This window comes from Crinia signifera, chromosome 8, assembly GCF_055691185.1.
Source record: "Crinia signifera chromosome 8, ASM5569118v1, whole genome shotgun sequence".
Lineage (NCBI taxonomy): Eukaryota > Metazoa > Chordata > Amphibia > Anura > Myobatrachidae > Crinia > Crinia signifera.
The window spans coordinates 67,123,466-67,148,579 of NC_139224.1; the positions used below are offsets into that span (position 1 = coordinate 67,123,466).

Consider the following 25,114-nt stretch of genomic DNA (forward strand, 5'->3'; position numbering starts at 1 on the left):
TGTTTCTGGTGGACACAAGTCTACAGAGATGCAAAGACCTGCTGGTCAGGAGATTTTCATCTGAAGCGGAGCGGGCAACAGCTCCCTCATTCATTCTCACAACTGTGGCTTTGAAGAAATTACTCAGATTTCCAGGCAGGAGCAGGTTTATACATCTGGTCTGGACTGAAGGAACTGCCAACAATTGCTGACATGTCTACTGTCACTGCATACAATGTTGTCACCACTGAAACAATTGTGGAGGATTACATTAGTGACAGCATCCAAGTAGGCATGTCAGACAAAAAGAGGCAATTTGGAGGCCCCTGTACAAACTGGCTCTATTTTACCTGAGTTGTCCCCCTCAAGTGTATACTCCGAAAGAGTTTTTAGTGCAGCTGGGAACCTTGTCAGCAAGTGGCGTAGGAGGTTGCTTCCACAAAATGTGTAGAAGATGATGTTCATCAAAATGTATTATCAACTCTCCAAAGAAAACCAGCATTTACCTCCAGAGGCTACAGAGGGATCTGCGACTGTGGAGTCAGATGGAAACAAATTGATAATCTGTGAGGATGAGAATTTACACTTGGAAGGGGGTGAGGAATCGAAGGATGAGGATAACATCTTGCCTCTGTAGAGCCAGTTTGTACAGGGAGAGATTAATTGCTTCTTTTTTTTGTGGGGGCCCAAACAAACCAATCATTTTAGCCACAGTCGTGTGGCAGAACCTGTCACTGAAATAATTGTTTTTTAAATACAGTGGGCATGTCCTGTTTAGGCAGGGGGCTGGCATAGGAAAAATGCAGGGAGATATATTGGTGGTTGCCCTCCAAAGGTGCACCCACAGGACACCAGTGTCCTAAGATACTTGCGGGGTGAGGCGGCACTCCAGTCATAAAAAGAATAGTGAAAGCCAAAACTTGGTAGACAACATTTCAGCACCTTTTATGTGGTCACCTAAATTTACCACACCATATACCCCTTATAGAAATCATGCAACACAATAGTAACCCCTTATACTGTACTTTCCTCTTACACATTATGCCACATGGATTGAGCCAAAATTCACACCGACTGAGTCAAAATTCACATTATGCCACACAGATTAAGGCAAAATTCAAATTTTGTCACATGGATTGTGCCAAAATACACACTATACCAAATGGATTGAACAATAATGCACAATATGCTTCATAAACAGGGGCATTGCACGCCAAAGGCGCGCATTAAAAATTTACACCATAATGCCCATTACATGATAAGCCACACACCATAATGTCCATTACGTATTATGCAAAACACCATAATGCCTATTAAAAATTATGCTACATACGTGCTGCTTACCTACATGCTCATTGCCAGGGGTTCCATGCTCGTTGCAGCCTGGCAGAAATGACAGCCATTGACAGCCAGGCAGAGAGCAGGGGGCTGCCCGGCTGTATTCAGAGCACTGCAGGTCCCAGCTATTTGAAATAATAACCCTTTCACACCAGAAAATGCAGGGACTTACTCAGGAATATGGTCCCAGGATCATGCAGGGACATTCCCGGGCTTACCCCTAGTGCAGGGGTTCCCAATATTTTTCTATTCACGGCACCCTAGAGTATCAGAATTTTTCACGGCACCCCTAGGCCCCAAAATATATATATCAAATTAAGTAGATCGTGTTTATATGTGCTTATTAGGTTCAGTTATGTGGTAAAGGACAGGATTTGGTTCTGATTGGACACATTTTATAATTGGCAGCCACCAGCACTGGTTTTGACCAAAAATAATAATTTGAATTGGTCCTGGACGACCAACCTGAGGCACCCCTGCAAGTGTCCCGAGGCACCCCAGGGAGCCTAGGCGCACAGTTTGGGAACCACTGCCCTAGTCCCTGAATTTTCTGGTGTGAGGGGGAGAGAAAACTACCCCCCCCCCTTCTTTCACCAACCAGCTATATCTTCGGAACCAACTGACCCATTTACATGAGACCAGTATCATATTGAAGAACTTTTGAGTGGGCTTCGAATGATTTTGGTCCTGTGAAACTGGGCCATTTGCTTCCAGATAAATCTGCCCTCAAACAACATGAACAGCCATGAAATTAGATTTCAGAAATGAAAAATATCGGTTTACCTGCAATATCTCTGGAACCAATGAACCCATATGGACCAGATATGGTATGAGATTAAAGGCGCAACGATTTGGGTTCGAATGAGATCAAGCTCATGCTTCTGTGATGCCAGATGGGGAACTGGCAGCCATTGGAACTGGGTGGGGGTCGGAATTAGCGGGTCCCATGTTATCCTATGGGTGTTCCAGCTTTGCCTGGCGGTATCTCCAGTTCCCGGGGGGGCTAGCAACATGGGGCTGGGCTCGTTGGAAAGCTCAGGCCCATTATTAATCTGGCCCTGCATCACAGTAACATCTCTCACACCTGCCCGTATGACTCTCCACTGTATCTTCTTCTTTAGCAGTGAACATCAATTTTTGATGCTCCTCTGCCTCCTCTTTGCCAGGTCCTACATCACAGAGACATCTCTCACACCTGCCCCTATCTTGCCGCTTCTTGGAATGTGAGGAAAAGTCATAAAAATGGAAGTTGTATGATTCCCCCAGTTTTAGATAAAAAGGCGAAGTGTGCTCTGTGCTCAATATAGCAGCTTTTTTTCAAATGGTACAAATTTTGTGGGTTACTTAAAAAGCTCTACCCCGCACATCGCCGAAACTGGAAGTCATCACACCCGAACTTCCGGCCACGAACGGTTGACTCGCGGAGTTCCAGAACGAGCGCCACGTGGAGAAGACAGAAGGCCAGAAGACCTAGGTAAGTTTAGGGATAGACAAGACCACCTAGGTCCTTCAAACTAGTGCTGGACATCTCACAACTGCTCCGATCCGCAATCCCCAACAAGGCTGCTCATAAAGAGCTGTAAGCATTGTCTTAATTTTGTCTTAATCTTGAACAACATAGCACACTTTTACCTATTATCATATACATCTATATTTTATCATACTCTAGCGCTTTTTAACTAACTCACATGATTCCCCCAGTGCCTCTGCAATGTATCAATTCATGGTCTCCACTTGGTCCTCAATGTATAGGTAATGCAGTGTATAGGTTCCTTATGATGAAGAATATGATTTGATAAACTGAGCCTCTTTGCTGTCCCCATAAAGACTATAGTAGACTGCAGACACTTTCAAAATTAAATGGACTGCAGGAGAAATCTATAATTTCTCTGTTGATGCCATCTTTTTAAATAAAATAAGTGTCAGAAATAGTTCCTTAATTTCTGAAGTCTGGGATTGGAAGTAAGATCAACTGGTCAAAATATTGGAATTGCACACAGATACCTGGAACCAATTCTGTGAACTGTAAACAGGGCCGCCACTAGTAACTTTGGGGCCCGGGACTGACCTTCAGTCCGGGCCGCCGCCCCCCCCCCCCGCTCTGCTCCCGCAACTGCCCCCCACCCCCCCCTTCCCCGGAACTCACCTCAGCTGACCTCGCTCTCTGTGAACAGTGCACAACACAGGCACAGCGCAGCCTGCGGAGCACCGAGCCCCTCTGTGTCCTAGGCTCAGTGCTCTGCAGGCTGCACTGTGTATTATGCATGCCTGGCTGGGGGGCCGCCAGGTGGGGGAGCCGGAGGCAGTGTGCGGGGGTGGGGGGTGTCACTGTGGGCAGCTGCCCGGGCCCCTCCAGAGGCCGGGGCCCAGGACAGCTGTACCCACAGCACCCCCCTGTCGGCAGCCCTGACTGTGAAGATTCTGAGACTGCAGACTGGAACTGCGAAATAGAACTGTGACTAATACTGTGAATCATGAAGACTTGATTCTGAGACTGCGGCCAAAAACTGTGGGCAGGAACTGTGAAGACTTGATTTTGGGAAAGCACTGGTCCTTCCTGGAAGCATCGGGGAACCGGACTAATCCGTCCAGATACAGGTACAGGTTAGTCCACAACTAGCAGCTGCTACCGTCATACAGCTCCTGCAACCGGCAGAGAGACAGAGAAAGACACAGCAACACAGGGGCAACCACACAGAAGATTACTGGAAAAAAGCAGCTATCCTATGGAAGTGACTTATTGCTCTTGTAAGCTTCTGTTATTGCAGAAATTCATTTATCAGGACTAACAGAAGCAATTGGTTTGAAGCACCATACTCACTGTCTGTGACTCAGCTGTCAGCTGATGGTCTCCAACATGGCAGTGCCCGCAACTCCTAGCATGCAAGATGCCAGTCCCGGCTCCAGCTGCAAAATGCAGTAGGTCCATGCACCTGCTGCGACATCCCCCATGCTGTAGACCAGTGATGGCTAACCTTGACACTCCAGCTGTTGTTGAACTACACATCCCAGCATATTCTGCAACAGTTTTATTATTTGGCCATGCTAAATCTGATGCAGGGCATTCTGGGATGTGTAGTTATAAATACAGCCGGAGTGTCAAAGTTAGCCATCACTGCTGTAGACGGAGATTCCGCACAATGCTATGTAAGCTCTGCAAATACCCAGACAGGTGTCGGCTGGGTCTCCGAACGATGAGATTCTGAATCCTCACTAAGACCAGTTATTACTACTTGATGAATAGACCAACAGTAATACAAGTTTTTTTTTTTTTGTTTACCAAGGATAGGAATATCATAAGATACTGGAAAATGCTGGCACTATCTACATCAATGTTTAATTTAAATTTTATAGAAATGTTACTGTAGGTATGTCCCTCAAGCTTTAAGAAACACAGATTTTTTTTTTGTGAATAAAAGTTTTACTTCCATCAGTTTCTTTTAGCCTGCAAATGCCTGTTGGACTTGTACTGAACTACCATAAGGCACTAATTAAAACATGTCAAGTCTTTCTTGTCAAGTTTTTCTGATGGTTGATTAGGTGACTTTGAGTCTCATGGATTTATGAGTATAAATCCACGAGACTCAAAGTCACCTAATCAACCATCAGAGCCCGGAAAGTCGGTCTACATCAAAGAGCATCAAAACAAAGTCTTATCCAGACAACTCCTGCTGGTTGTGATAATCAGTTCAAGTAGCTGTAATGTTAAAATTTGAGAATTAATAGGTGAGGAATGATTTGAAAGTGAAATACTATGAAAAATTTATTATTTTCAAATATTTTTATGTAAAAAAAATGAATCTATTTTTTTATGTTTTCACATTCACGCCCTCACATATATCCTCGGACTTGCATGATAGATCGTCAAGCTAGTGTCAGAGTATCATTTCGCATTATTAGTGAGATTTTAGAGACAAATTATACCTATTAAAAATAGGGATGTGCGAGTTTGGAAATGGGGAATCCTGACACCCCCAGTGCCCATTCCAGAACCCCCTCCCAGACTCGGAGGGCAGGTCTCTGGACCTTGCAAGATCCCGCTAATGGATCTTGCGAGATCCGGACCCTTTAAAAGGACAGGCAGCTGGACACCATCTTCACTCCAGTCTAGGAGAGTGAAGAGGCAGCACATCCTGGCCATCTGCCTGACTGCCTGCCTGCTCGCACGCAGTGCTGTGCTGGGCATTGATAGTGCTGTTAGTGCTGTCTTGTCCAATGACTCCAGGGCTGTGATAGTGCTGTGATAGGCAGTGATAGTGCTGTCTTGTCTAGTGACTCCAGTAGTGCTGTCTTGTCCAGTCCAGTCCAGTGATAGTTCTGTCTGCTGTACTAGTCCAGTCCAGTGAAAGTGCTGTATATCCAGTGCCAGTGATACAGCTCTATAGTCCAGTCCAGTTATACTGTCTGTATAGTCCAGTCCAGTGAAAGTGCTGTATAGTCCAGTCCAGCGATACTGTGTGTATAGTCCAGTCCAATGAAAGTGCTGTAAAGTCCAGTCCAGTGATACTTTGTGTATAGTCCAGTCCATTAATATTGCTGCATAATATCAGTCCAGTGGCACTGACATTAAAGTCCATTGGTACTGCTGCATAAGTCCCGTAATACTGCTGTTAAAGTCCATTGATACTGCTACTTAACTTCAGTCCACTTATAGTGCCGCATAATTCCAGTCCAGTGATAATACAGAAAGATAATGGAGAACCAACATTTGGAGGATAAAATAGTGAAAGAACAAGAACCACTTCCTCTGAATGCTGAGGCTGCTGCCACTAGTCATGACATAGAACATGAAATGCCAGCAATGTTGTCTGCCAATGCCCAATGCCATTGTAGAGGGCATGAAAAATCCAAAATAGACGTTCAGTAACTTGAAGAAAAATAAATAAATGTAGATAGTTTGAGGAGAAATGTAAGCTTGCCAATATGCCATTTACGACATGGAGTGGTAAGGAACAGCTAATGACCTGCCCTATGTTTATGACTAGTGGTTCAGCTTCACACAACGATCTAAGCCCTCCTCCTCTCCCCCACTAGAGACTTTAAGAGAGTTAATCTGTCATCAAAAACACAGCAAACTGTAAAGATATGGCATCACAAATCTCCAAGGAGAGTCCAAGGGTGTTGGTGGTTGCGATGCCTGACCGTCCCATCACTGTATGGGAAGAGGTGGCCGTCGCCATGCCTGGGCAGAATACCCAAAAATCTACCTCTTTGGTCTGGAATCATTTTTATCCAGAACCGGACAACAATTGTCTCGCCACATGTAGCTTATCTAAAGCTGCAATAAGCAGGGATAAGGCCGTTGGCCATCTAGGGACATCCCCGCTTATGCATCACCTGAAGTTTGTTCATAAGTCACTGTTTAGTTTCGAAACTGTGGCTAGGACACCTACATCCCTTGATCCGGTTGTATCCAAGCACCTTAAAACCACATCAGCAAAATCCCATGTAGATTACACTTCATTAGACAGGTGATAGTAGTAGTAGTAGTAGTACGTTTATTTATAAGGTGCCGCAAAGTGTCTGCAGCACCGTACATAGCAAACAAAAATCAAATGACAAGGTAACGTACAGGTGTGTGTTGAAAAATACAGTATAAATAGGGGTATAGCTGGTAGAAATAAAATCAGCTTCAGTTCAGAAGTAGGTGTCAAAATTGTCGAGGAGACTGAAGATGAAGTAGAGGAAGGGAAGAACAGGACAGGAGGACAGGTGAGGTAAAGAGGTATGGTGAGTACGTGAGGCAGGAGGACCCTACTCATAAGAGTTAACATACTAAAAATAGGTGGGTGGACGAACGAAAAACAACAGGATAAGTAGGAACGGAGGGGAACGGAGGCAAGATAGGAGGATCAAAAGAGGTTAGGAGGAGGGATAGGCTAGTTGAAAAAAGTGGGTTTTGAGGGAGCGCTTGAAGGAGGTAAGGGAATCAGAAAGCCTGATGGGTGGCGGGAGGTTGTTCCAGTGCAGGGGGGGCAGCGCGAGAGAAGTCTTGGACATGGGAGTGGGAGGAGGTGATTAGGTGAGAGGTCAGTCGGCGGTCAGCGATGGAGCGAAGAGGACGGGAGGGAGTGTGGATAGAGATCAGTGAAGAGAGGTAAGGAGCGGTGGAGGAGGAGAGAGCCTTGTAGGTGGTGGTGAGGAGTTTAAAGAGAACTCGGAAAGGAATGGGGAGCCAGTGAAGAGATAGACAGAGGGGGGAGGCGGAGGTAGAGCGGCAGGAGAGGAAGATGAGCCTAGCAGCAGCGTTAAGAATGGTTTGGAGAGGTGCGAGGCGGGTGAGAGGTAGCCCAGAGAGAAGGATGTCGCAGTAGTCAAGGCGGGAGATGACAAGAGAGTGAATGAGAATTTTGGTCGCGTCAGTGGAGAGGAATGGTCTGATGCGTGAGATGTTGCGTAGGTGAAAGCGGCAAGACTGTGAGAGAGCACGAATGTGGGGGTGAAAGAGAGGGAGGAGTCAATGATGACACCGAGGCAGCGCGTTTGGTCGGTGGAGGTGATCTCGGTTTCACCAATGCTGATGGAGATAGTGGGAGAAGACGGGATGTTCGGGGGATGGAAGATTATAAGTTCAGTTTTAGCCATGTTTAGTTTCAGGAAGCGTTGGGTCATCCAGGCTGAGATGGCCGTGAGGCATTCGGAGACCTTGGACAGGAGTGATGGGGATAGGTCGGGGGAGGAGAGATAGATTAGGGTATCATCAGCATAAAGGTGGTAATGAAAACCATAGGAGCTGATGAGGGTGCCCAGAGAGGTGGTGTAGAGGGAGAAGAGGAGAGGGCCAAGGACTGACCCTTGGGGAACACCGACTGGCTGCGGGGTAGTAGGAGAGGAGGAGCTCGGAGTGGAGACGGAGAAGGAGCGATCGGAGAGGTATGAGGTGAACCAGGAGAAGACCGTGCCAGTGATGCCAAAGGAGTGGAGGGTGTTGAGCAGAAGAGGGTGGTCAACAGTGTCAAAGGCTGCCGACAGATCAAGCTGGATGAGGATAGAGAAGAGGCCTTTGGATTTAGCCGATAGTAAATCGTTAGTGACTTTGGTCAGGGCAGTTTCAGTGGAATGTAAAGGGCGGAACCCGGATTGGAGGGGGTCTAGAATGGAGATAGCAGTAAGGTGGCTTAGGAGACGATTATAGGTCAGACGTTCTAGGAGCTTGGAGGCAAAAGGGAGGAGGGAGATGGGCCTGTAGTTGGATGGAGAGTTGGGGTCCAGATTTGTTTCTTTGAGAATTGGGGAGACAAGAGCGTGTTTGAAGGAGGAAGGGAAGATCCCAGAGGATAGGGAAAGATTAAAGAGGTGAGCCAGGTGAGAGCAGACTGACGGACTGAGATGACGGATAATATTGGAGGGGATAGGATCGAGCGGGCAGATGGAGGGAGAAGCGGATTGAAGGATAGAGTGGACTTCAGCAGCAGTGGTGGGGTAAAACGAGGACAGGGGTTGGAAGGAGGGGAGTGGAGATGTAGGAGGGGAGGAGGGAGAGGGTGAGGTCATGGCAGCAGTGATGGCAGTCCTGAGAGTGATGGCAGTCCTGATACCCAGGATGTACAGAGACATTAGAAAAAGTGTCGTCAGTGCCCTGAAATATGCGGTTTTACCCAATGTCCATTTAGTCACAGACATGTGGACAAGTGGTACATGGCAAACTAAGAACTATATGACTGTGACAGCCACTGGGTAGATGCATCGCCTTCGGCAGCAACAGCAGCATCTCTGAAACACCAGCTCCATCCAAGGTAGGTTACACTGTGTATCATCGGTTTCAGTAAGAGGCAAACACCAACAACCTTTTAGAGAAACTTCAGAAATCATCGTTCAGTGGTTTACCCCACTGAGGCTCTCCTGGGGATTTGTGGTGTCGATAACCCCAGGAACATTGCGCAGGCATTACATATGGGCAATTTCCAACATGTGTCATGTTTTGCTCACACAATAAATTTGGTGGTGCAGTATTTTTTTAAAAGTGACAGGGGCGTGCAGTCGATCCTTGTGCTGGCCCGCAAAATTGTGGGACACTTTTGCCATTCTGCTACTGACTCAAGTGCAGTGGAGACTGATTTCCATGTTGCGCAAGGTTCTCCAGCTGTTTGAACTTGCCACACGTGAATTCAGTTCCGAAACTGCCAGCTTGAGTCAGGTCATTCCCCTGATCAGGCTGTTGCAGAAGCAGTTGGAGAAAGTGAAGGATGAGCTAAACTGTTTCAATTCCGCAAAGCATGTAGCTCTTGTGGATGAAGCCCTTCATATGCTTTGCCAGGATATGAGGGTGGTCAGTCTATTAAAGTCAGAGGAATAAATTCTGGCCACCGTGCTTGATTCTCGGTTTAAAGCGTATGCTGTGTCTCTGTTTCCGGCAGACACAAGTCTACAGCGGTGAAAAGACCAGCTGGTCATGAGATTGTCATCTGAAGCGGACCGTGACACGGCAACAGCTCCTCCTTCATTTTCTCCCACACCTGTGGCTACGAGGAAACAGCTCAAATTACCTACCCGACCCGCTGGAGGTGATGCAGGACAGGCACGAGCGTGTTTGGACATCTGGTCCTTACTGAAGGACCTGCCAACGATTGCTGACATGTCTACTGTCACTGTCACTACATACGATGCTGTCACCATTAAAAAAATGGTGGAGGATTACTTTGATCAGAGCATGTTAGACAGTCCGTACCTGTACTGGGAGGAAGAAAAGACAGTTTGGAGTCCCCTGCACACACTGGCTCTATTTTACCTGAGTTGTCCCCCCTCCAGTGTGTACTCCAAAAGAGTTTTTAGTGCAGCCGGGAACCTGGTCAGTGAGCGGCATAGGAGGTTGTTTCCACAAAATGTGGAGAAGATGATCAAAGGATGAGGATGACATCTATCAGCTATCACACATAGCGATGTGTGTAGGCCCCATAACAAATAAAAAAAAATCTCATTATCAAAATCATGAAAGCTACATGGTTGTCTGAGGTGGCCCGACGGATTCAGTATTAAATGAATCCCGGCGTTCAAAATCCCGACGCCGGAATCCCGACCGCCGAAATTCCGACAAGGGGGGGACGTGGATCGCCCCCACTTGCGGGCTCGCTGCACACGCCACGCAGTGGGCCCGCTGCCTCGCTACGCTCGGCACACAAATTTGTTCTCCCACCGGGGGTGTCGTGGACACCCACGGAGGGAGAAAGTGTCGGGATTTCGGCGGTCTAAATTCTGGCGTCGGTATTTTCAACGCCAGGATCCCGACCGCCGGGATTTACACTGCATCCCGGCCCGACCCCTGGCCATTCTTTTGAAATTTCCACTTAATTTCCAATATGAGCACTTTACATTGTATGCTTTTGAAAAACAAGTCTATTGCAGTGTTGTCTATAATAAAGATTTGTAAGCTTAAATAATTTGGTTTATAGACTTTGTTCAAAAATTGTCTTCAGTATGTGCCAACAAAAAGGGCTAAAACATATAAGCATTAGGCTCCCTATATGGTGCCAAAATGTATTTTTGTGCATGAACCAAAAGTGCTAATACACTAATGTTTGCTTATCTAATCTAAGAAACCAGTTTGCTAAGTCACTGCTTTCCCTGGGGCTTGGTATAAGGGCCGAGAGACCTAATAGGAGAACCACCCATAACTCAAATAAGACCAACGATGCAGCAGTATATTCATATGACAGGAAAGGTTTAAGTGCACCAGTCATGGAGATTATGCAAAAGTAGGAAGAGATATAATGAAGGCATCCCAAGTTTCCCTGCATCCAATAATAAATAGGAACAATTACTGGTCACTAATGTATATCTAGGCTTTCACATAAAGATTTTGACTAAAAATAAAGTACCATATTTTATATTGTTGATAACATTAAAAATTATGATATTAGATTAGCTAACTATATTTGTATAATTGTATTGATTTTCACAGGACAGATCATCTTTTCAGGCAGTGTCCCTCTATCCCACCCATGGGTTGTAGTATCTTGCAGTTTGTGATGGTGGTGGTGTTTTGGGTGCACCGGTGATTAGTTGCCGAGTGCATGTGTGTATCATCTAGGGGCAGCACACAGAGCAATTAGTATGTGACACAAACAGGGGCATGGCTTGCGAGTATGTATGGTTGTTCCTGGTGCAACACCCCTGTTGGGAGGTCACGCCACATTTCCCAATACTTTGTCCATAAAAGTTGTGAGGTGTGAGACTTCTAAGCAATGGGTAGAAGACAGGTGGCTGTATTCAAACATGAGGGGCAAGCTTATTAAAATGGCTGAGTAGGTGCGGCAGGGTACAAAACTCAGTGAAATAAGATAGGGAACTCAGTAAAGAGACAAGTAGAGCATGCATGTCAGCCCAGAATCACTAAACTGTCATCTGGCAACAGGGTGGAAATAAAAAAAGGATATATTATGTGCAGTCTGGTGGGTACTAAATATTAGCTAAATAAATGTTTATACACATTCTCTTTAATACAAACACATATGGGGTAATTGGCATCTAGTAAGTAAGTAAGTATAATTTATATAGCGCACTTTATCCAACAGGACTCAAGGCGCATCTCCCAAACATATAGCAATCCAATCTTCTATATCTAGATGTCCAACCAGAGCAGAACCCTATTGTCAGAGAGACAAATTAGCAAAAATTTAAATGTAGAAGTACGAAGACAGAGCTTTTGATAAGGAAGGGGTGGAAAAGCTCTCTAACCTAATACATGAATAATTAAGGCAGTGGTCTCAATGGGGAAAAGTTGAGGGACAGAGACCAGGCTGAAAACCCAGGTTGTGTCAAAGTGGAATTATTGGGGCGGTAGATGTAAGCACATTGAATAGTCTGTAACACCAAGACCAGATTGATCATCTGTGATCATATGTGAATGATGTGATAAATTCTAAGCAGGACAACAAGACCAGGAGACAGACGAAACTGAAGTTCAGGGAAGAAAGTCAAACTGATTATCAAACTCAAGACCCAGTTATAAAGTGCCATTAGGTAGTGTAAAAAAAAGAAAATAAATAGTCAGTAAGTCCCAGGCCTCCAGACTGGATGGGACGTAGAAGGTGAGCACAATGAAACCTTAGTCTGCGATTCCAAATGAATATAGTCTGCTAAAAAAATTGACAGTACTTGTGTGGTTTCACGGCGGCAGTTACATAGTCAGCGTAGAGTCCCTGTCAGAATCAGAGTAGTTTTCCCGCAGCCAGCGTAGTTAGCATAGTCAGCGTCCCTGTCAGAATCAGCGTAGTGTTCCTGTGGCCCCTGTCAGAATCAGCATAGTGTTCCCGTGGCCAGATGGAAAGCCTCTCCACCGGCGTCCGCAAGCGCTGGGGATCTGGCAGTTACCGGCACTGTGTGAGAGGCGCTCGCTAGGCTTGCCAAGGATGCCGGGGACATAGCTGCAGCTCGTGGGGACAGTACGGTGACTAAGCTTCCTGACAAGGAAACTACTCTGACTACGCAGGGCTGCCGCAGGGACACTACGCTGACTACGCTAGGCAGCCATTGGGCTACGCTGACCACGTAGCTTAGCCTACGCTGAAAACATAGCATAGCCTGCCGACATGAAACTACACAAGTACCAAATTGACATATGTTGTGACCTACTTATAATACCAGTTAATGCAGCCATCACATTACCAGGGGACAATAACCTAAATAACAGTGGCAGCTGCTGCTCTCCTGGGTCCAGTGGCAAGCCTGCTGATGCAATGCAGACAATGGGACTCAGGGAATTCATGATGTCATGCATTGGGATCGTGATCGGCGGGATACCAGGATTTGGCCCCAAAATATCTTGGATTTTAATCCGATTGTGGGATTAGACTGTGCATGCGCATCGGCACCTGACCTGCATTCCCCGCCTCCTGACCTGCGCTCCCTGCCTCCTGACCTGCGCTCCCGGTGGCACATAACCCACCACCGAGTTGCTCCAGTGCCCGTATCACCCGCTGACTGAATAGTCCTCACGGCACCGCCACTGCGCTTCCACCTGCCACACTCCTCATCGTCAGTAAATGTAGGGGGATAGAGCATTTGTTCAATCCCGGTATTGGCATCCCTAGCCAAGCAATGCTTCACTGAGAACATTTTACAGAGTTGAAAGAAACTCAGGAGCCCGAGGTGTGCTCCCTACCACCAGTGCTGTGCCTAAACACGTGCAAAGGGGGCCGTGCGATCGAATGGGCTTATCTCCCGAAGGAGACGGGCCCCATTTTTCCCCTAACCCCTCTCAACCATAAGGCCGAAGAGGGGAAAATAGGGAACGGTGGGTCCTCTTCGCCGAAGCTTAGAGAGACCCTCATTCCTCAACCCCGGAAGGGTTAGGACGGTGGGTCCTCCGCACCCGAAGGTTTGGAGAGACCCTCAGTAGACTTCCCTCCGCCTTGCGGCTCGGGGTCGTCCTCGGGGGGCACGAAGCTCTCCCCAAAAGGCGAGAGCTTCGGCAGATTGGGGAAATGGAAGGCCCGAAAGGGTCGACAACACTACCCAAAAAACGTGACAAAACTACAAAAAACAAGGAACGTGAAAAGTGACGAACGTGAGAGGGGAAAGAGAAATAAATAATAAAGATACCCTAGCCAGAAGGCCAGGGTAGGGGTGTGAAAAATTGTCCTACCCCATCCAAAAGGACGAGGTAAGGACGTGCAGCGCTACCTGAAGGGAAGTGTGCAGTGCAAGTGCTTACTAGTGCATGGTGATTTTGGGATCACCCGTGCATGTTCGGCACCCCCGAGTTTCCCCGGGGGGCACAGTGCAGCCTCGGACTCCAAGCAACCGACCGATCAGCGTCCGACCAAGGTTTCTCTGTTCCCATCGTAGGGCATTTTCCAGCCCCTGGCATGGGAATGGGTACTCCACTGGGAACGTTTTACAGAGGCACAGTAGCAGATGTTATGGCCAGTGTAAGTCATATTTACAGTATACTGGTCTGAGCCCATTGCTTAGCCTCTGTAAAACATTTTTAACTTGAGGCCAGCCTTTATGATGGATCATGAATTTTTATTTTTATATTTCTCTGACTCTACTTCCTCCTCACTAACTCTGTCAGTCGGAGTTCCGCAAGGCTCAGTCTTAGGTCCTTTGCTTTTCTCAATCTATACTTCCTCTCTTGGCAAACTAATCAGCTCTTTTGGATTTCAGTATCACTTATATGCAGATGATACTCAAATCTATCTATCAACCCAAGAGTTGTCACCAGTGGTTTTGGGCTGAGTCTCTGAATGTCTATCTGCCATCTCATCTTGGATGTCTTCTCGCCAACTCAAACTTAATATTTTCAAAATTGAATTACTTATATTCCTGCCAACTAAGAACAGTTACCATCCTGACATCTCCATCACTGTTGACAACTCCACAATCCACCCTACCCCACAAGCTCGTTGCTTAGGGGTCATCCTCGACTCTGAACTGTCCTTTCTTCCACACATTCAATCTGTCTCCAAATCATGTTACATGCATCTAAAAAAATATCCAAAATACGACCCTATCTCACACAAGACACTACCAAATCTCTTATCCATGCACTCATTATATCCCGCATTGATTATTGCAATAGTCTCCTAACTGGTCTTCCCAAGAACAGACTCTCACCACTGCAATACATTTTAAATGCTGCTGCTATGCTGATCTTCCTTGCAAGACCCTCATCGTCTAGTGATCCGCTCTCCCAGTCCCTTCATTGGTTGCCTGTATCTTATCGTATTCAATATAAAACACTTCTACTCGCATATAAAGCTGTTAACCATACTGCACCAGCATATATCTCTTTACTTATAGAATCATAGAATAGAATCAACTTTATTGGCCATGTATGCTTGCGCACACTAGGTATTTTTTGAGGATTACAGTGCAGCATCAAGCAGGGATGAAAAGGGGGGAGAAATAACATACAGTATATTACATAAAGACATTACAAGCATTCCATTTCTAGCTACGACTATTGTGGTCAGGTCGCCAAGTAGGGACACATTGTTTGGCTGTTGATATTGGGATTGCATTCACTTTGATTGGATTGTTCAGGTGATGGACGGCTAACGGAAAGAAGCTGCTTGCGGATCTGGACGTTTTGACGGGGATGGACCTGAACCATCTTCCGGATGGTAGGATGTTGAACAGGTTGTGACCAGGATGCAGCTTGTCCTTTGCGATCTTCTCAGCGCCTTTCCTTACCCTGGATGAGAACAGATCCCTTATCGGGGGGAGGTCGGTCCCTATGATCCTTTCCGCAGTCTTCACTACCCTCTGCAGTTTTTGTTTGTCGTTCTCGTTTGCACCACTGTACCAGATTGTGATCGAGGAACATAAGACAGACTCCACAATGGTGGTGTAGAATACGCACAGCAGCTCCTGTGGGATGTTGAATTTCCTGAGTTGCCTCAGGAAGAACAGGCGCTGTTGGGCCTTTTTGATGTTTGTGGTTATGTTTAATCCCCATCTTAGGTCACTGGACATGGTTGTCCCTAGGAATTTGAAGGATTCAACCTGCGACACCAATGCGTTCGCTATTTTTAGCGGGACTAGTGCAATTGGTTTTTCCCTGTAGTCGACCACCATCTCAACTGTTTTGGTGGGGTTTAGATAGAGGTTGTTGCTGCTGCACCACTGTGTCAGTTTCTCCACTGCATGCTTGTATGCGGTCTCATCACCATCCTTGATTAGGCCGATGATAGTGGTGTCATCTGCGAATTTGATGATTTTCACTGACTGCTCAGCTGAGGTGCAGTCATTCGTGTAGAGAGAGAAGAGCAGAGGGGGGAGGACGCATCCTTGGGCGGCTCCAGTACTGATTGTTCGTGTGCTGGACGAGAAGGCGCCAGCTTTGACCACCTGTTCCCTTGCCTTTAGAAAGTCCACTATCCATGAGCATGTTAATCCTGGGACTCCTAAGGAGAGGAGTTTTGGCTGCAGGATGGTGGGAACGATAGTATTAAATGCTGAGCTGAAGTCCATGAATAGGACTCTTGCATAGGTGCCTTGGTGGTCGAGGTGTTGTAAAATATGGTGCAGCCCGAGGTTGACCGCATCCTCTACACTTCTGTTCGCCCAGTATGCAAAATGCATGGGGTCAAGGTGAGAGTTCGTCACTTCTCTCAGGTGCTTCATTACTAGTCTTTCAAACGCTTTCATGGTTACTGAGGTTAGTGCAATTGGCCTGAAGTCATTTAGGTCCTTAGCGGGTGTTTTCTTAGGGACCAGGACGATGATAGAGCGTTTGAAGCAGGCAGGAACCTTGCACAAGTTCAGGGAGGAGATGAATATCGTTGTGAAGATGGGGGCAAGCTGAGCTGCACAGGTCCTAAGGCTGGATGGCGACACACCATCCGGTCCTGCAGCCTTCTTATTTTATCTTTATTTTATCACAAAATATCTCCCATCTCGACCAATCCGCTCTGCACATGATCTGTGTCTCTCATCTGCACGGATCACTAGCTCCCATTCTAGTGTTTCCTCTAGAAATGAGGGCGGGCAGGGCGCCGGAGCGCAAGGGGGGCAGACCGGGCCCGCCGACGTCACAATTGTGGGCGGTCCCAGGCCGCGACGTCGCGAAAAATGGCGGGCCTGGCCGGCGCCATCACTAAAGGAGGCGGGGCCGGCACTGCCGAAGTTACCGTGCTGCCAGGGAAGCGCTGGGAATTGCCGTCTAAGGCGGCGCTGCGCTTCCCCGTGCACACAGCCAGGGCAGGCACCACGCTGTTTTAGCAGGGCGCTGCTAGCAGGGCAGGGCGCATTTTGCCCTGTAAAAATCGGGCAGGGCGCAGTGCCCCGCTAAAACAGCCTAGCGGGAACACTACATTCATTATTACAGGACTTTCATCGGGCTGCTCCCATCCTATGGAAAGCCCTTCCACGCACAATAAGACTCCAAACTTTCAATTGTTCCCTGAAAACTCACCTCTTCAGGCAAGCCTATCCTATTTAAGTTCTACATGCATAACCCTCTGAGGCACTTATGTATTTATAGCTTCCTTTCTGAACTTGTAACTGGGTGGGAATGCTATGCTATTACTGGTGCCTGTCCTTGTGTTTCCCTTCTACATCCCTATAGATTGTAAGCTTGCAGCAGGGCCCTCTAACCTCCAAGTCTGTCCGTCATTACCCAGTTTGTTTTATCACTGTCTACCATTGTAAAGCGCAACGGAATCTGCTGCGCTATATAAGAAACTGTAAAAAAAAATCTATCTACCTATATCTATAAGTCCTTGATGACGAGCAACCTTGCTCGAAACATGTTGGAATAAACAACATTTTCTTACAGCAAGTATATATATATATATATATATATATATATATATATGTGTGTGTGTGTTGTGCATGTGCGTGGGGGGGAACCAATATTTGTCTTGCCTCACCGCAACAGGGACAAACTTACTCCACTGGTGTACAGTGAAATGTTTACAAAACCTTTTGCTTCATTAATCTGTTACCAACAATGTTAAAGCTGAGTTAACCAATTTTGCATAGTGACTTTTGGACTTTGGCATATAAAATACAGAATAAAAAACACAAGAGCAAAAACTGTATACATCAAGCTAATGTAACTGTTCAGCTCACCTACTCAGACACATAGGGCCTTAGGGGCAGATGTATCAAGCTTCAAAAAGTGATAAAATGGAGAGTGATAATAAAACAGCCAATCAGCTCCTATCTGTCATTTTTCAATCCCAGCCTGTAACATGGCAGGTAGGAGCTGATTGGCTGGCTGTTTATCACTCTCCACTTTATCACTATTTGAAGCTTGATACATCTGGCCCTTATTCTGGTTCACTCAGAGGCAATTTCCTTCTCAAATGGACAAAACCATGTGCACTGTAGGTTGGGCAGATGTAACAAGTGCAGATAGAATTCGATTTGGGTGGGGTTTTTCTGCAAAGTGAGTTCTATATTGCAGTGTAGAAATAAAGCAGTCAGTATTTTCCCTGCACAGAAACAAAATAACTCACCCAAATATAATTCTCTTTGCACATGTTATATCTGCCCCCCCCCTGCAGTGCACATGGTTTTGTCCATCTTAGAAGGAATTTACCTCTAAGAGTGAACCAGAATAAGGCCCATAGTAACATAGTTGAAGAGGTTAAAAAAAAAGACATTAGTCCATCCAGTTCAACCAATATTTGATTTCCTGCGGTGCCCCGTTGCCCTTATTCTGGTTGGTGCGGTCAGAGCCGCACACGGGGCTCCGACCGCACAAACCAAGGGCCGCCCACCGGACGGATCGCCACGGCCGTCCGTACACGGACGGCTGGCGATCCGCACAAAAATGGTGGAGGCTACGCCTCCACCATGGTGGGAGCTGCCCCCTGCCTTCGATGGTCGACGACCATCGAAGGCAGGCCCGCACGCCGCGGCAGCTCCCGCAAGCTCAGACCACACGGACAATCGTCCGTGTGGGAGCTTGTAAGGGGGCTGAAAGCTGACATCCGGCGACGTCAGCTTTCCGCCCCCATGTCATGGTAATGAGGGCGTCATGCCCTCATTACCATGCATACGCCCCGCGTTTTCATGGGAACGCCCATGAAACGCGGGGCGTACACATAGGGAAATGAGGGGCTGAAGCCCCTCACGCCCCTATACGCCCCCTTTGCGGCGGACGAAATCCGTCTGCGGCGAAGGGGGCTGCACATGCGCAGAATGACCTCTGCGCATGTGCAGACCACAAACATCGGCGGTACGGCCGCACGCGGGCCGTACCGTGCCGATCTGAATAAGGGCCTATATTTGTAAAATAGACCCAGATGAAGTTATTAGCTATCTCTTAAGCTAGAATTCCAGGTGACCCAAAACATCTATGCTTTTCCTCTCTGGTTCCACAATTATACATTACTTCTTTCTTCTGCTAAAAATCTGTCTAACATGAAGTACCTGTATAATGAAGGTATAACTCCTAATTTGATATGTTGTAGAGACCAGGAAAGTATATGCACCTATTTATTCCAGTGTCAGAAGAGCTGGGGTTAACGTTCAGAATTGAAAATTGCAATCATTAATCAAGCTGCCATAGGCTAAAATGGGCTGTTCCTATTTTTTGTTTGACCGCTTACATATCACCTACATTTCCATTCTATGGGTTCAACTTCTTTTAGCACAGTTGAAATATACCTAAATTCCTGTGACTTGTCCAAACTGTCATAGTTGCCAAGTGCCAACATATACTGTATGGTAGTGGGTCGCAAATCACTTGTTGTGAATAAATTAAGTTTGTAAAATCTGTAGCTTATGGGGTTGAATCCGAATCACATAGATCGTGCTTGCCTACTCTCTCAAACGGTCAGGAGACTCATGAAAATCATGTGGTACTCCCTGTACCCCCCGGAAAGTGGTCAAATCTCCTGAATACTGAGCCCCTCGTACCCACATTTCCCCTCCATCCCCTGGCTTCACAGCTTACTTTGGAGATGCACCACTAAACTGCATCATTGTAACCCCCCTATCCAATGCTGGTAATGTGGGAAGTGTAAATCGTGAGCAGTGATAATATGATGTCTCCACACTCCCAGACTGCCTCCTGTATGCCCCATGTGTGTGTGTCTGACCTGCCTGGTCCCTCCTGGAGGAAGTATTCAAAGATGCAAAAGGAAGTTTTTGCATACAACACATGCACATAAGCGATTTTACACATTTTCGCCTATACCCATCCTATTCGGAGTTGGACACAGTGGCGTCACTAAAGGGAAGCAGGCCGGTGAGGGTTGACACCAAAATCCTGGTGCCTCTTCAGTGACAGGAGGGAGCCATGTGCTGCATTGTAACAATATGTCACAGTGTTAAAGCCAGAACTGCAGAATACAGAAAGTCTCCAGGTGCTGCCCAGCATCTCCAGGACCATTGGAGTGATGAAAAGATTGCAGGAGAACCCCAGCAAAGGCCACCTGGCAAATATTTTGCAAGGATAACGATAGTCTCCCTCTGATAAATTGGCCTCTAAATATCAATGAACATTAGATTCTCTCCTAATACTACAGTATATACATGAGTCATTCCAATGATTTTAAGATTCCGTACTCCTTTCTAACATTCCAAGCAATTTGCTTCTTTCTTTCTTTTTTTTTTGTATTTTAATATACACCTTCAGTTAATCATGCTATTGGTTAGTAACTTATTATAAAATGTATGTCAAAAATGTTTCCAATACTGAACCAAGACTTTAATCTAAGGTCTATAGCAAGGCTTACCTTCTCTTGTTTCTGCAGTAATGTCCCATTATTGACTTCTACGCCTCCAAAAAGCGAATTCCGTATCATTCCAAACATTGCACTGTGGTTTAGTAAGTGTATACAGATCTCCCTAGTGACTATATTCAGATTAAATGAATCCTGTGATAGACAATTGATATTTGTTTGTCTTATATCTGTAGGTGCATGTCCCACAAATTCACACAAGTTTTACTGCACCCTCATTCACTTCTGGCCTTTCCTAGCTTATAACCTTTCTGGTTCTGTTCACTCCTCTCCCTTTTCCTGCTCGCACATTCACTCAGTGGGAGGTACTGATAGCAGCTTTTCTTGTTCTCTTCCTGTAAGCTTTCATGGGAGGAGATAATGAGGCTCAGCGTTGGCAAATAATTTGTTTAGAATGTCAGTTTGCAAATAAAATGAACATAGCTCCCTGTTTGCAGGCTTTTGAAATAAGGAGCTCATATACAGTAATGATATTTTGCAATATATTTTAGGCAAATTATATATGGAACTGTATAAAAAAAACATAATAATAACAATAATAATAATAATAATAATAATAATATTTTTATAAAACAGTTTAACCAAGTCTTAATTAGAAAGGAATGAATTGCCTAACAAAGTGGTTCCCAAACTTGTTTCAAATTACGGCACCCTAGAGCATCAGAAAAAGTTTTGTAGCACCCCTAGCCCAAAAGTTTCCTATTGAGTACTTTAGAAAAAAATATTAAATTAAATAAATCATAGTAATTTAATTTGTCATCCTTAGGCTCAGTTATGTGGTGAGGGACAGGATTCACTTTTGTTTTTGCACATATTTTATGATTGGAAGCCACAAACACTGGTTTTGCTTATTACATTGACCATAAATAATTTGAATTGGTCCAGGACCACCAACCCAGGGCACCCCTGCAAGGGCTCCGCGGCACCCAGGGTGCCATGGCACACAGTTTGGGAACCACTGGCCTAACAGCTACTTTAATTGTTACTGTCACTGCATGCCATAAATGTCCAAACAATGGAAAATGAAAGTATAGTTATCAGATTCTGCACATGCATTGACCTGCTCTCCCCTCCCTCTGATATTCATTCTTACCCTTATCCACGGCCTTTTCACCTAATTATGGTATAAAAGTTCAGAAGTGTCTAGGTCAACTCCAAATGGTTGACTTGAATACAGTCGACATACTGTAGACAAATAGATCGTCACACTTTACCAATAGTAAAGTATAGTAAAGTAGGGAAAAGTTCAAGAAAAGAAAGAAACACAAATAAAAATCCCTCATGTTAACCTTTCATGTGTCGACCATTGCCATGAACTTTTGTATGCGTCAACTTTGTCCATGTTGACCATATTGTTATTTCCAGCCCGGACTGCCGGTAGCAGAAAGAGACTGGAAAAAAAACTCCTGTGTTTAGCATACCAGTGCTACCTGGCCTCTAGGATCTGCAGCCAATACAGTACCTTGAAGTAGCCATGTGAAATCTGTCAGACTGTTCATGGCTAAGCAATGATTGGACCAGCTACTGAAAAACCTGAAATTAACTGCAGTCTGGGCAGCTTCCCTCTTACAAAGGTAGGAGCCACCACTGCCGATAATCAGTGCCACCATCAGGGGAGGACAACTGGGTCTTCAGTCCCGGGACAGAACACCCTGCTGCCTCTCTCACCCAGTGTCCAAATCTCCAATATTTCCCCTCTTCCACCCTACCACCTTCCACCCAGCATCCCCCCTTCATCTGTCCCTTTCCCCGATATGACCCTCTCCTGTCCAGCATCCCCCCTTCTTCTGTCCCTCTCCCCAGTATGTCCTCCTCTTTACCCCTGCCCCTCTCCCACCCAGCATCCCCCTTCCTCTGTCACTCTCCCCAATATGTCCTCCTCACACCCTGCACCCCCACCATGTCCTCCCTCTCATCCAGTACAGATAGATAGAGAGAGAAAGGATCCTTAGAGTCCAAAAAGGGTACTCACCAGAATAAAAGTCAATATTTTAATTATACTTCAAGAAATAATCACATCTTACTGATCCTGATATTTAGAGCTGTGAGGAGGTGTGAGGTACATTGTCTTGACAAAGGCCCTCTAATGGCTGAAAAGTCGACTACACAGTAAGATGTGATTATTCCTTGAAGTATAATTAAGATATTGACTTTTCTTTTTGATCTAAGGATCCTCTATATCTGTATTTGGGTCATTTATTACATTATGTCTCTTTAGAGATGCACCCCGCAAATCTACAAAAGATGGGCGTGAGTGCAGATCACCCACAAATATATATATATATATGTATATATATTACACTTTAAAATATAACTACATTGTCACATATATGTATGTGTATATATATTTCACTCTGACTGTGAGCAAGCACCAAGCATGCCACCCATTGCACCAATACTAATTGCATATGTACTAACACATGTCATAAGTGACGCAAACGGCAGCTATTCCTATAAAAGCTGTACTTTGCAATGTGCTCCGGTGCCAGATGGGAGGAGGTCTATTGGGCGATGGGGGTGTGTGACACCAACCCCTTGTGACGCCTCTGCTTACAGCCACTAGAGAGGTGGTGAATTGCACCTTTGACCATAATATTGCTATAAGGAGTCATTATTCTTTGGTCCTTGGAATGCTGCTGCCATCTCATGATGAGGAGCCAGGGATTGGCCAACTTGTTACCAGTGAACAACTGGGTTATCTGCTTGTAATTATTAATCTTTCCCAGAAACCCCCTCTTTACAAGTGCCTTAAATTAGGACAATAGCACTGGTATATAATATGATCAATAGAGCCCCCACCACATCATGTAGTAGGGACAGAGCAGAGTTGCTGCCCATGCCTAGTTTACCAGCTTCTTCTACCACATTTACTGTGTGTGTGGATCTGAACTCTCAAACATTGCAATGGACCAGAGAGTAGCTGCCAAGAGGAAGAGACAGGAGTCTTACCATGAAGTTGGAGATTGTGAGCTTGCTTAAAAAGTGCAAACCTGGTTCTATTATGTTTGTGTATTTATGTATTAGGACATGTTTAAACATTTCCTGACCATGTTAATTGTTTGAAACAGCCTATACTATAGACCAGGGGTGGCCAGATTTTTGTGTCCCGGGATCTACTTTTAGTTCACATATTTAGCGGAGATCTACCAATGGGCCTGATTCGGAGGTGATCATATACTGATATTTAGTTTTGCTATTCCACATGCATGAAAGTACCGGAAACCCCTTACTGCAGACATCTAACTGTACGATGGCGGGCACAGTTGCACATGGCATTGCTGCCAGTAGAGATGGTTACTGTATATTTCTGCAGATATGAATATATAAGAATCAGCTACTGCACATACATACACAAACATACATACATACATATGTTCGCTAGGCTGCTAACATACACAACCTACCGAACAGTCTGTATCACTGGAACCATTAACACTGCCCACAGTTATCACTCCTGAGCTGTCAGCAATCCACGTGGGATCATGCCTCTATTATATGCAATTCAGAGTTTAACATCTTCCAAATGTAACACAGAATTAATATCATTTTTCTTATTTATTTTTTTTACTTTCGGTCAGTTGTGTACTTATTGTCTGTGATTGGAACCTCTGCAGTGTAAATCCTGTTCTACCCCTTTCACATCACAAAATGCAGTGTCGCACTGGGACTTTGAAATGGTTCAGTCCCTGGACAACCCTGCATTTTACTCTGTTCACATCCCCTCAGCGAACTGCCAATATTGCCGGTTCGCTGACCTCACCCAGGGGCGTGGCAGAGCATCATCGGGGGAGGTGGAGGAGGCAACGCTTAGTGCTGGCGCTGCTCCAAGCACTGCCTCCTCCATTGGTGTGAACGGGAAACTAGTCACTCGACCTTATTAACCTGTTCACACCGCAAAGCAACATGGCAACGAACCAGTAAGAACCCTTCTTTTTTACTGGTTCATATTGCCGTGTTGCTACCGCTTTGCAGGACCCAGTAACCCCTTTCACATCGCACCACTTACCGGGTCGAACCGGCAAGAAACCGGCATGAACCTGGTAATCACAGTAGGTGCGATGGGAAAGGGGTATAGGTTGCTTTTTATTTTACCCTTGTATGTCCTATTGTCATGTATTGCTAATTGCACATTTTAACCTACGTAGTGCGTCCAAGATGGCCGCCTCGCCTGGGACTCTCCTGTGTAGAAAGAGCCGTGACTGGTTATGCAATGATCACTCCTAATCCCAATGTGCGTAGGAGGAATAATCCTTGGCATCGATAACACAAAATGTCTGTCACACCTTTGTATTTTATTCATTATTTCTGTATTCTCTGAAAACCTAAACTTCTGTAATACGTTCATGTTATCTGTAACGTGTCCTGTGCCGAAATGGAGAAAATATTGTAGAAATATAATTCTTCTTGTTCTTCTTCTTCCTTTGTTAAATATTGTTTTTATTTGTATTTATTATTATTATTATTATTATTATTATTATTATTATTTATCAGGAGTTAATAACCCATATACCATATAACCGACTTGCATTATTCACATACAACACATACAAATATAATGTTTCCCTACCAAACCTTGAGCACATATTAGTCGGAGGCATTGATTCATTACTCCATAAGCCCAGCCCATTTGTATGGTCAGCTCAGTGATCGGGGTG

The 25,114-nt window shown here is 45.6% G+C and overlaps 1 protein-coding gene across 1 annotated transcript in view; it reads right to left on the reverse strand.

The window, feature by feature from the left end:
• The window catches only part of HEBP1 (heme binding protein 1), a 40,030-nt gene extending 19,269 nt beyond the window's left edge, over positions 1–20,761 (reverse strand). The window contains exon 1 of the mRNA XM_083156626.1: positions 20,454–20,761. Within this exon, the coding sequence (XP_083012752.1) occupies positions 20,454–20,531 (78 nt within the window). The 5' untranslated portion in view covers positions 20,532–20,761. The remainder of the gene's footprint in view (positions 1–20,453) is intronic.
• Positions 20,762–25,114: the final 4,353 nt, after the last annotated feature.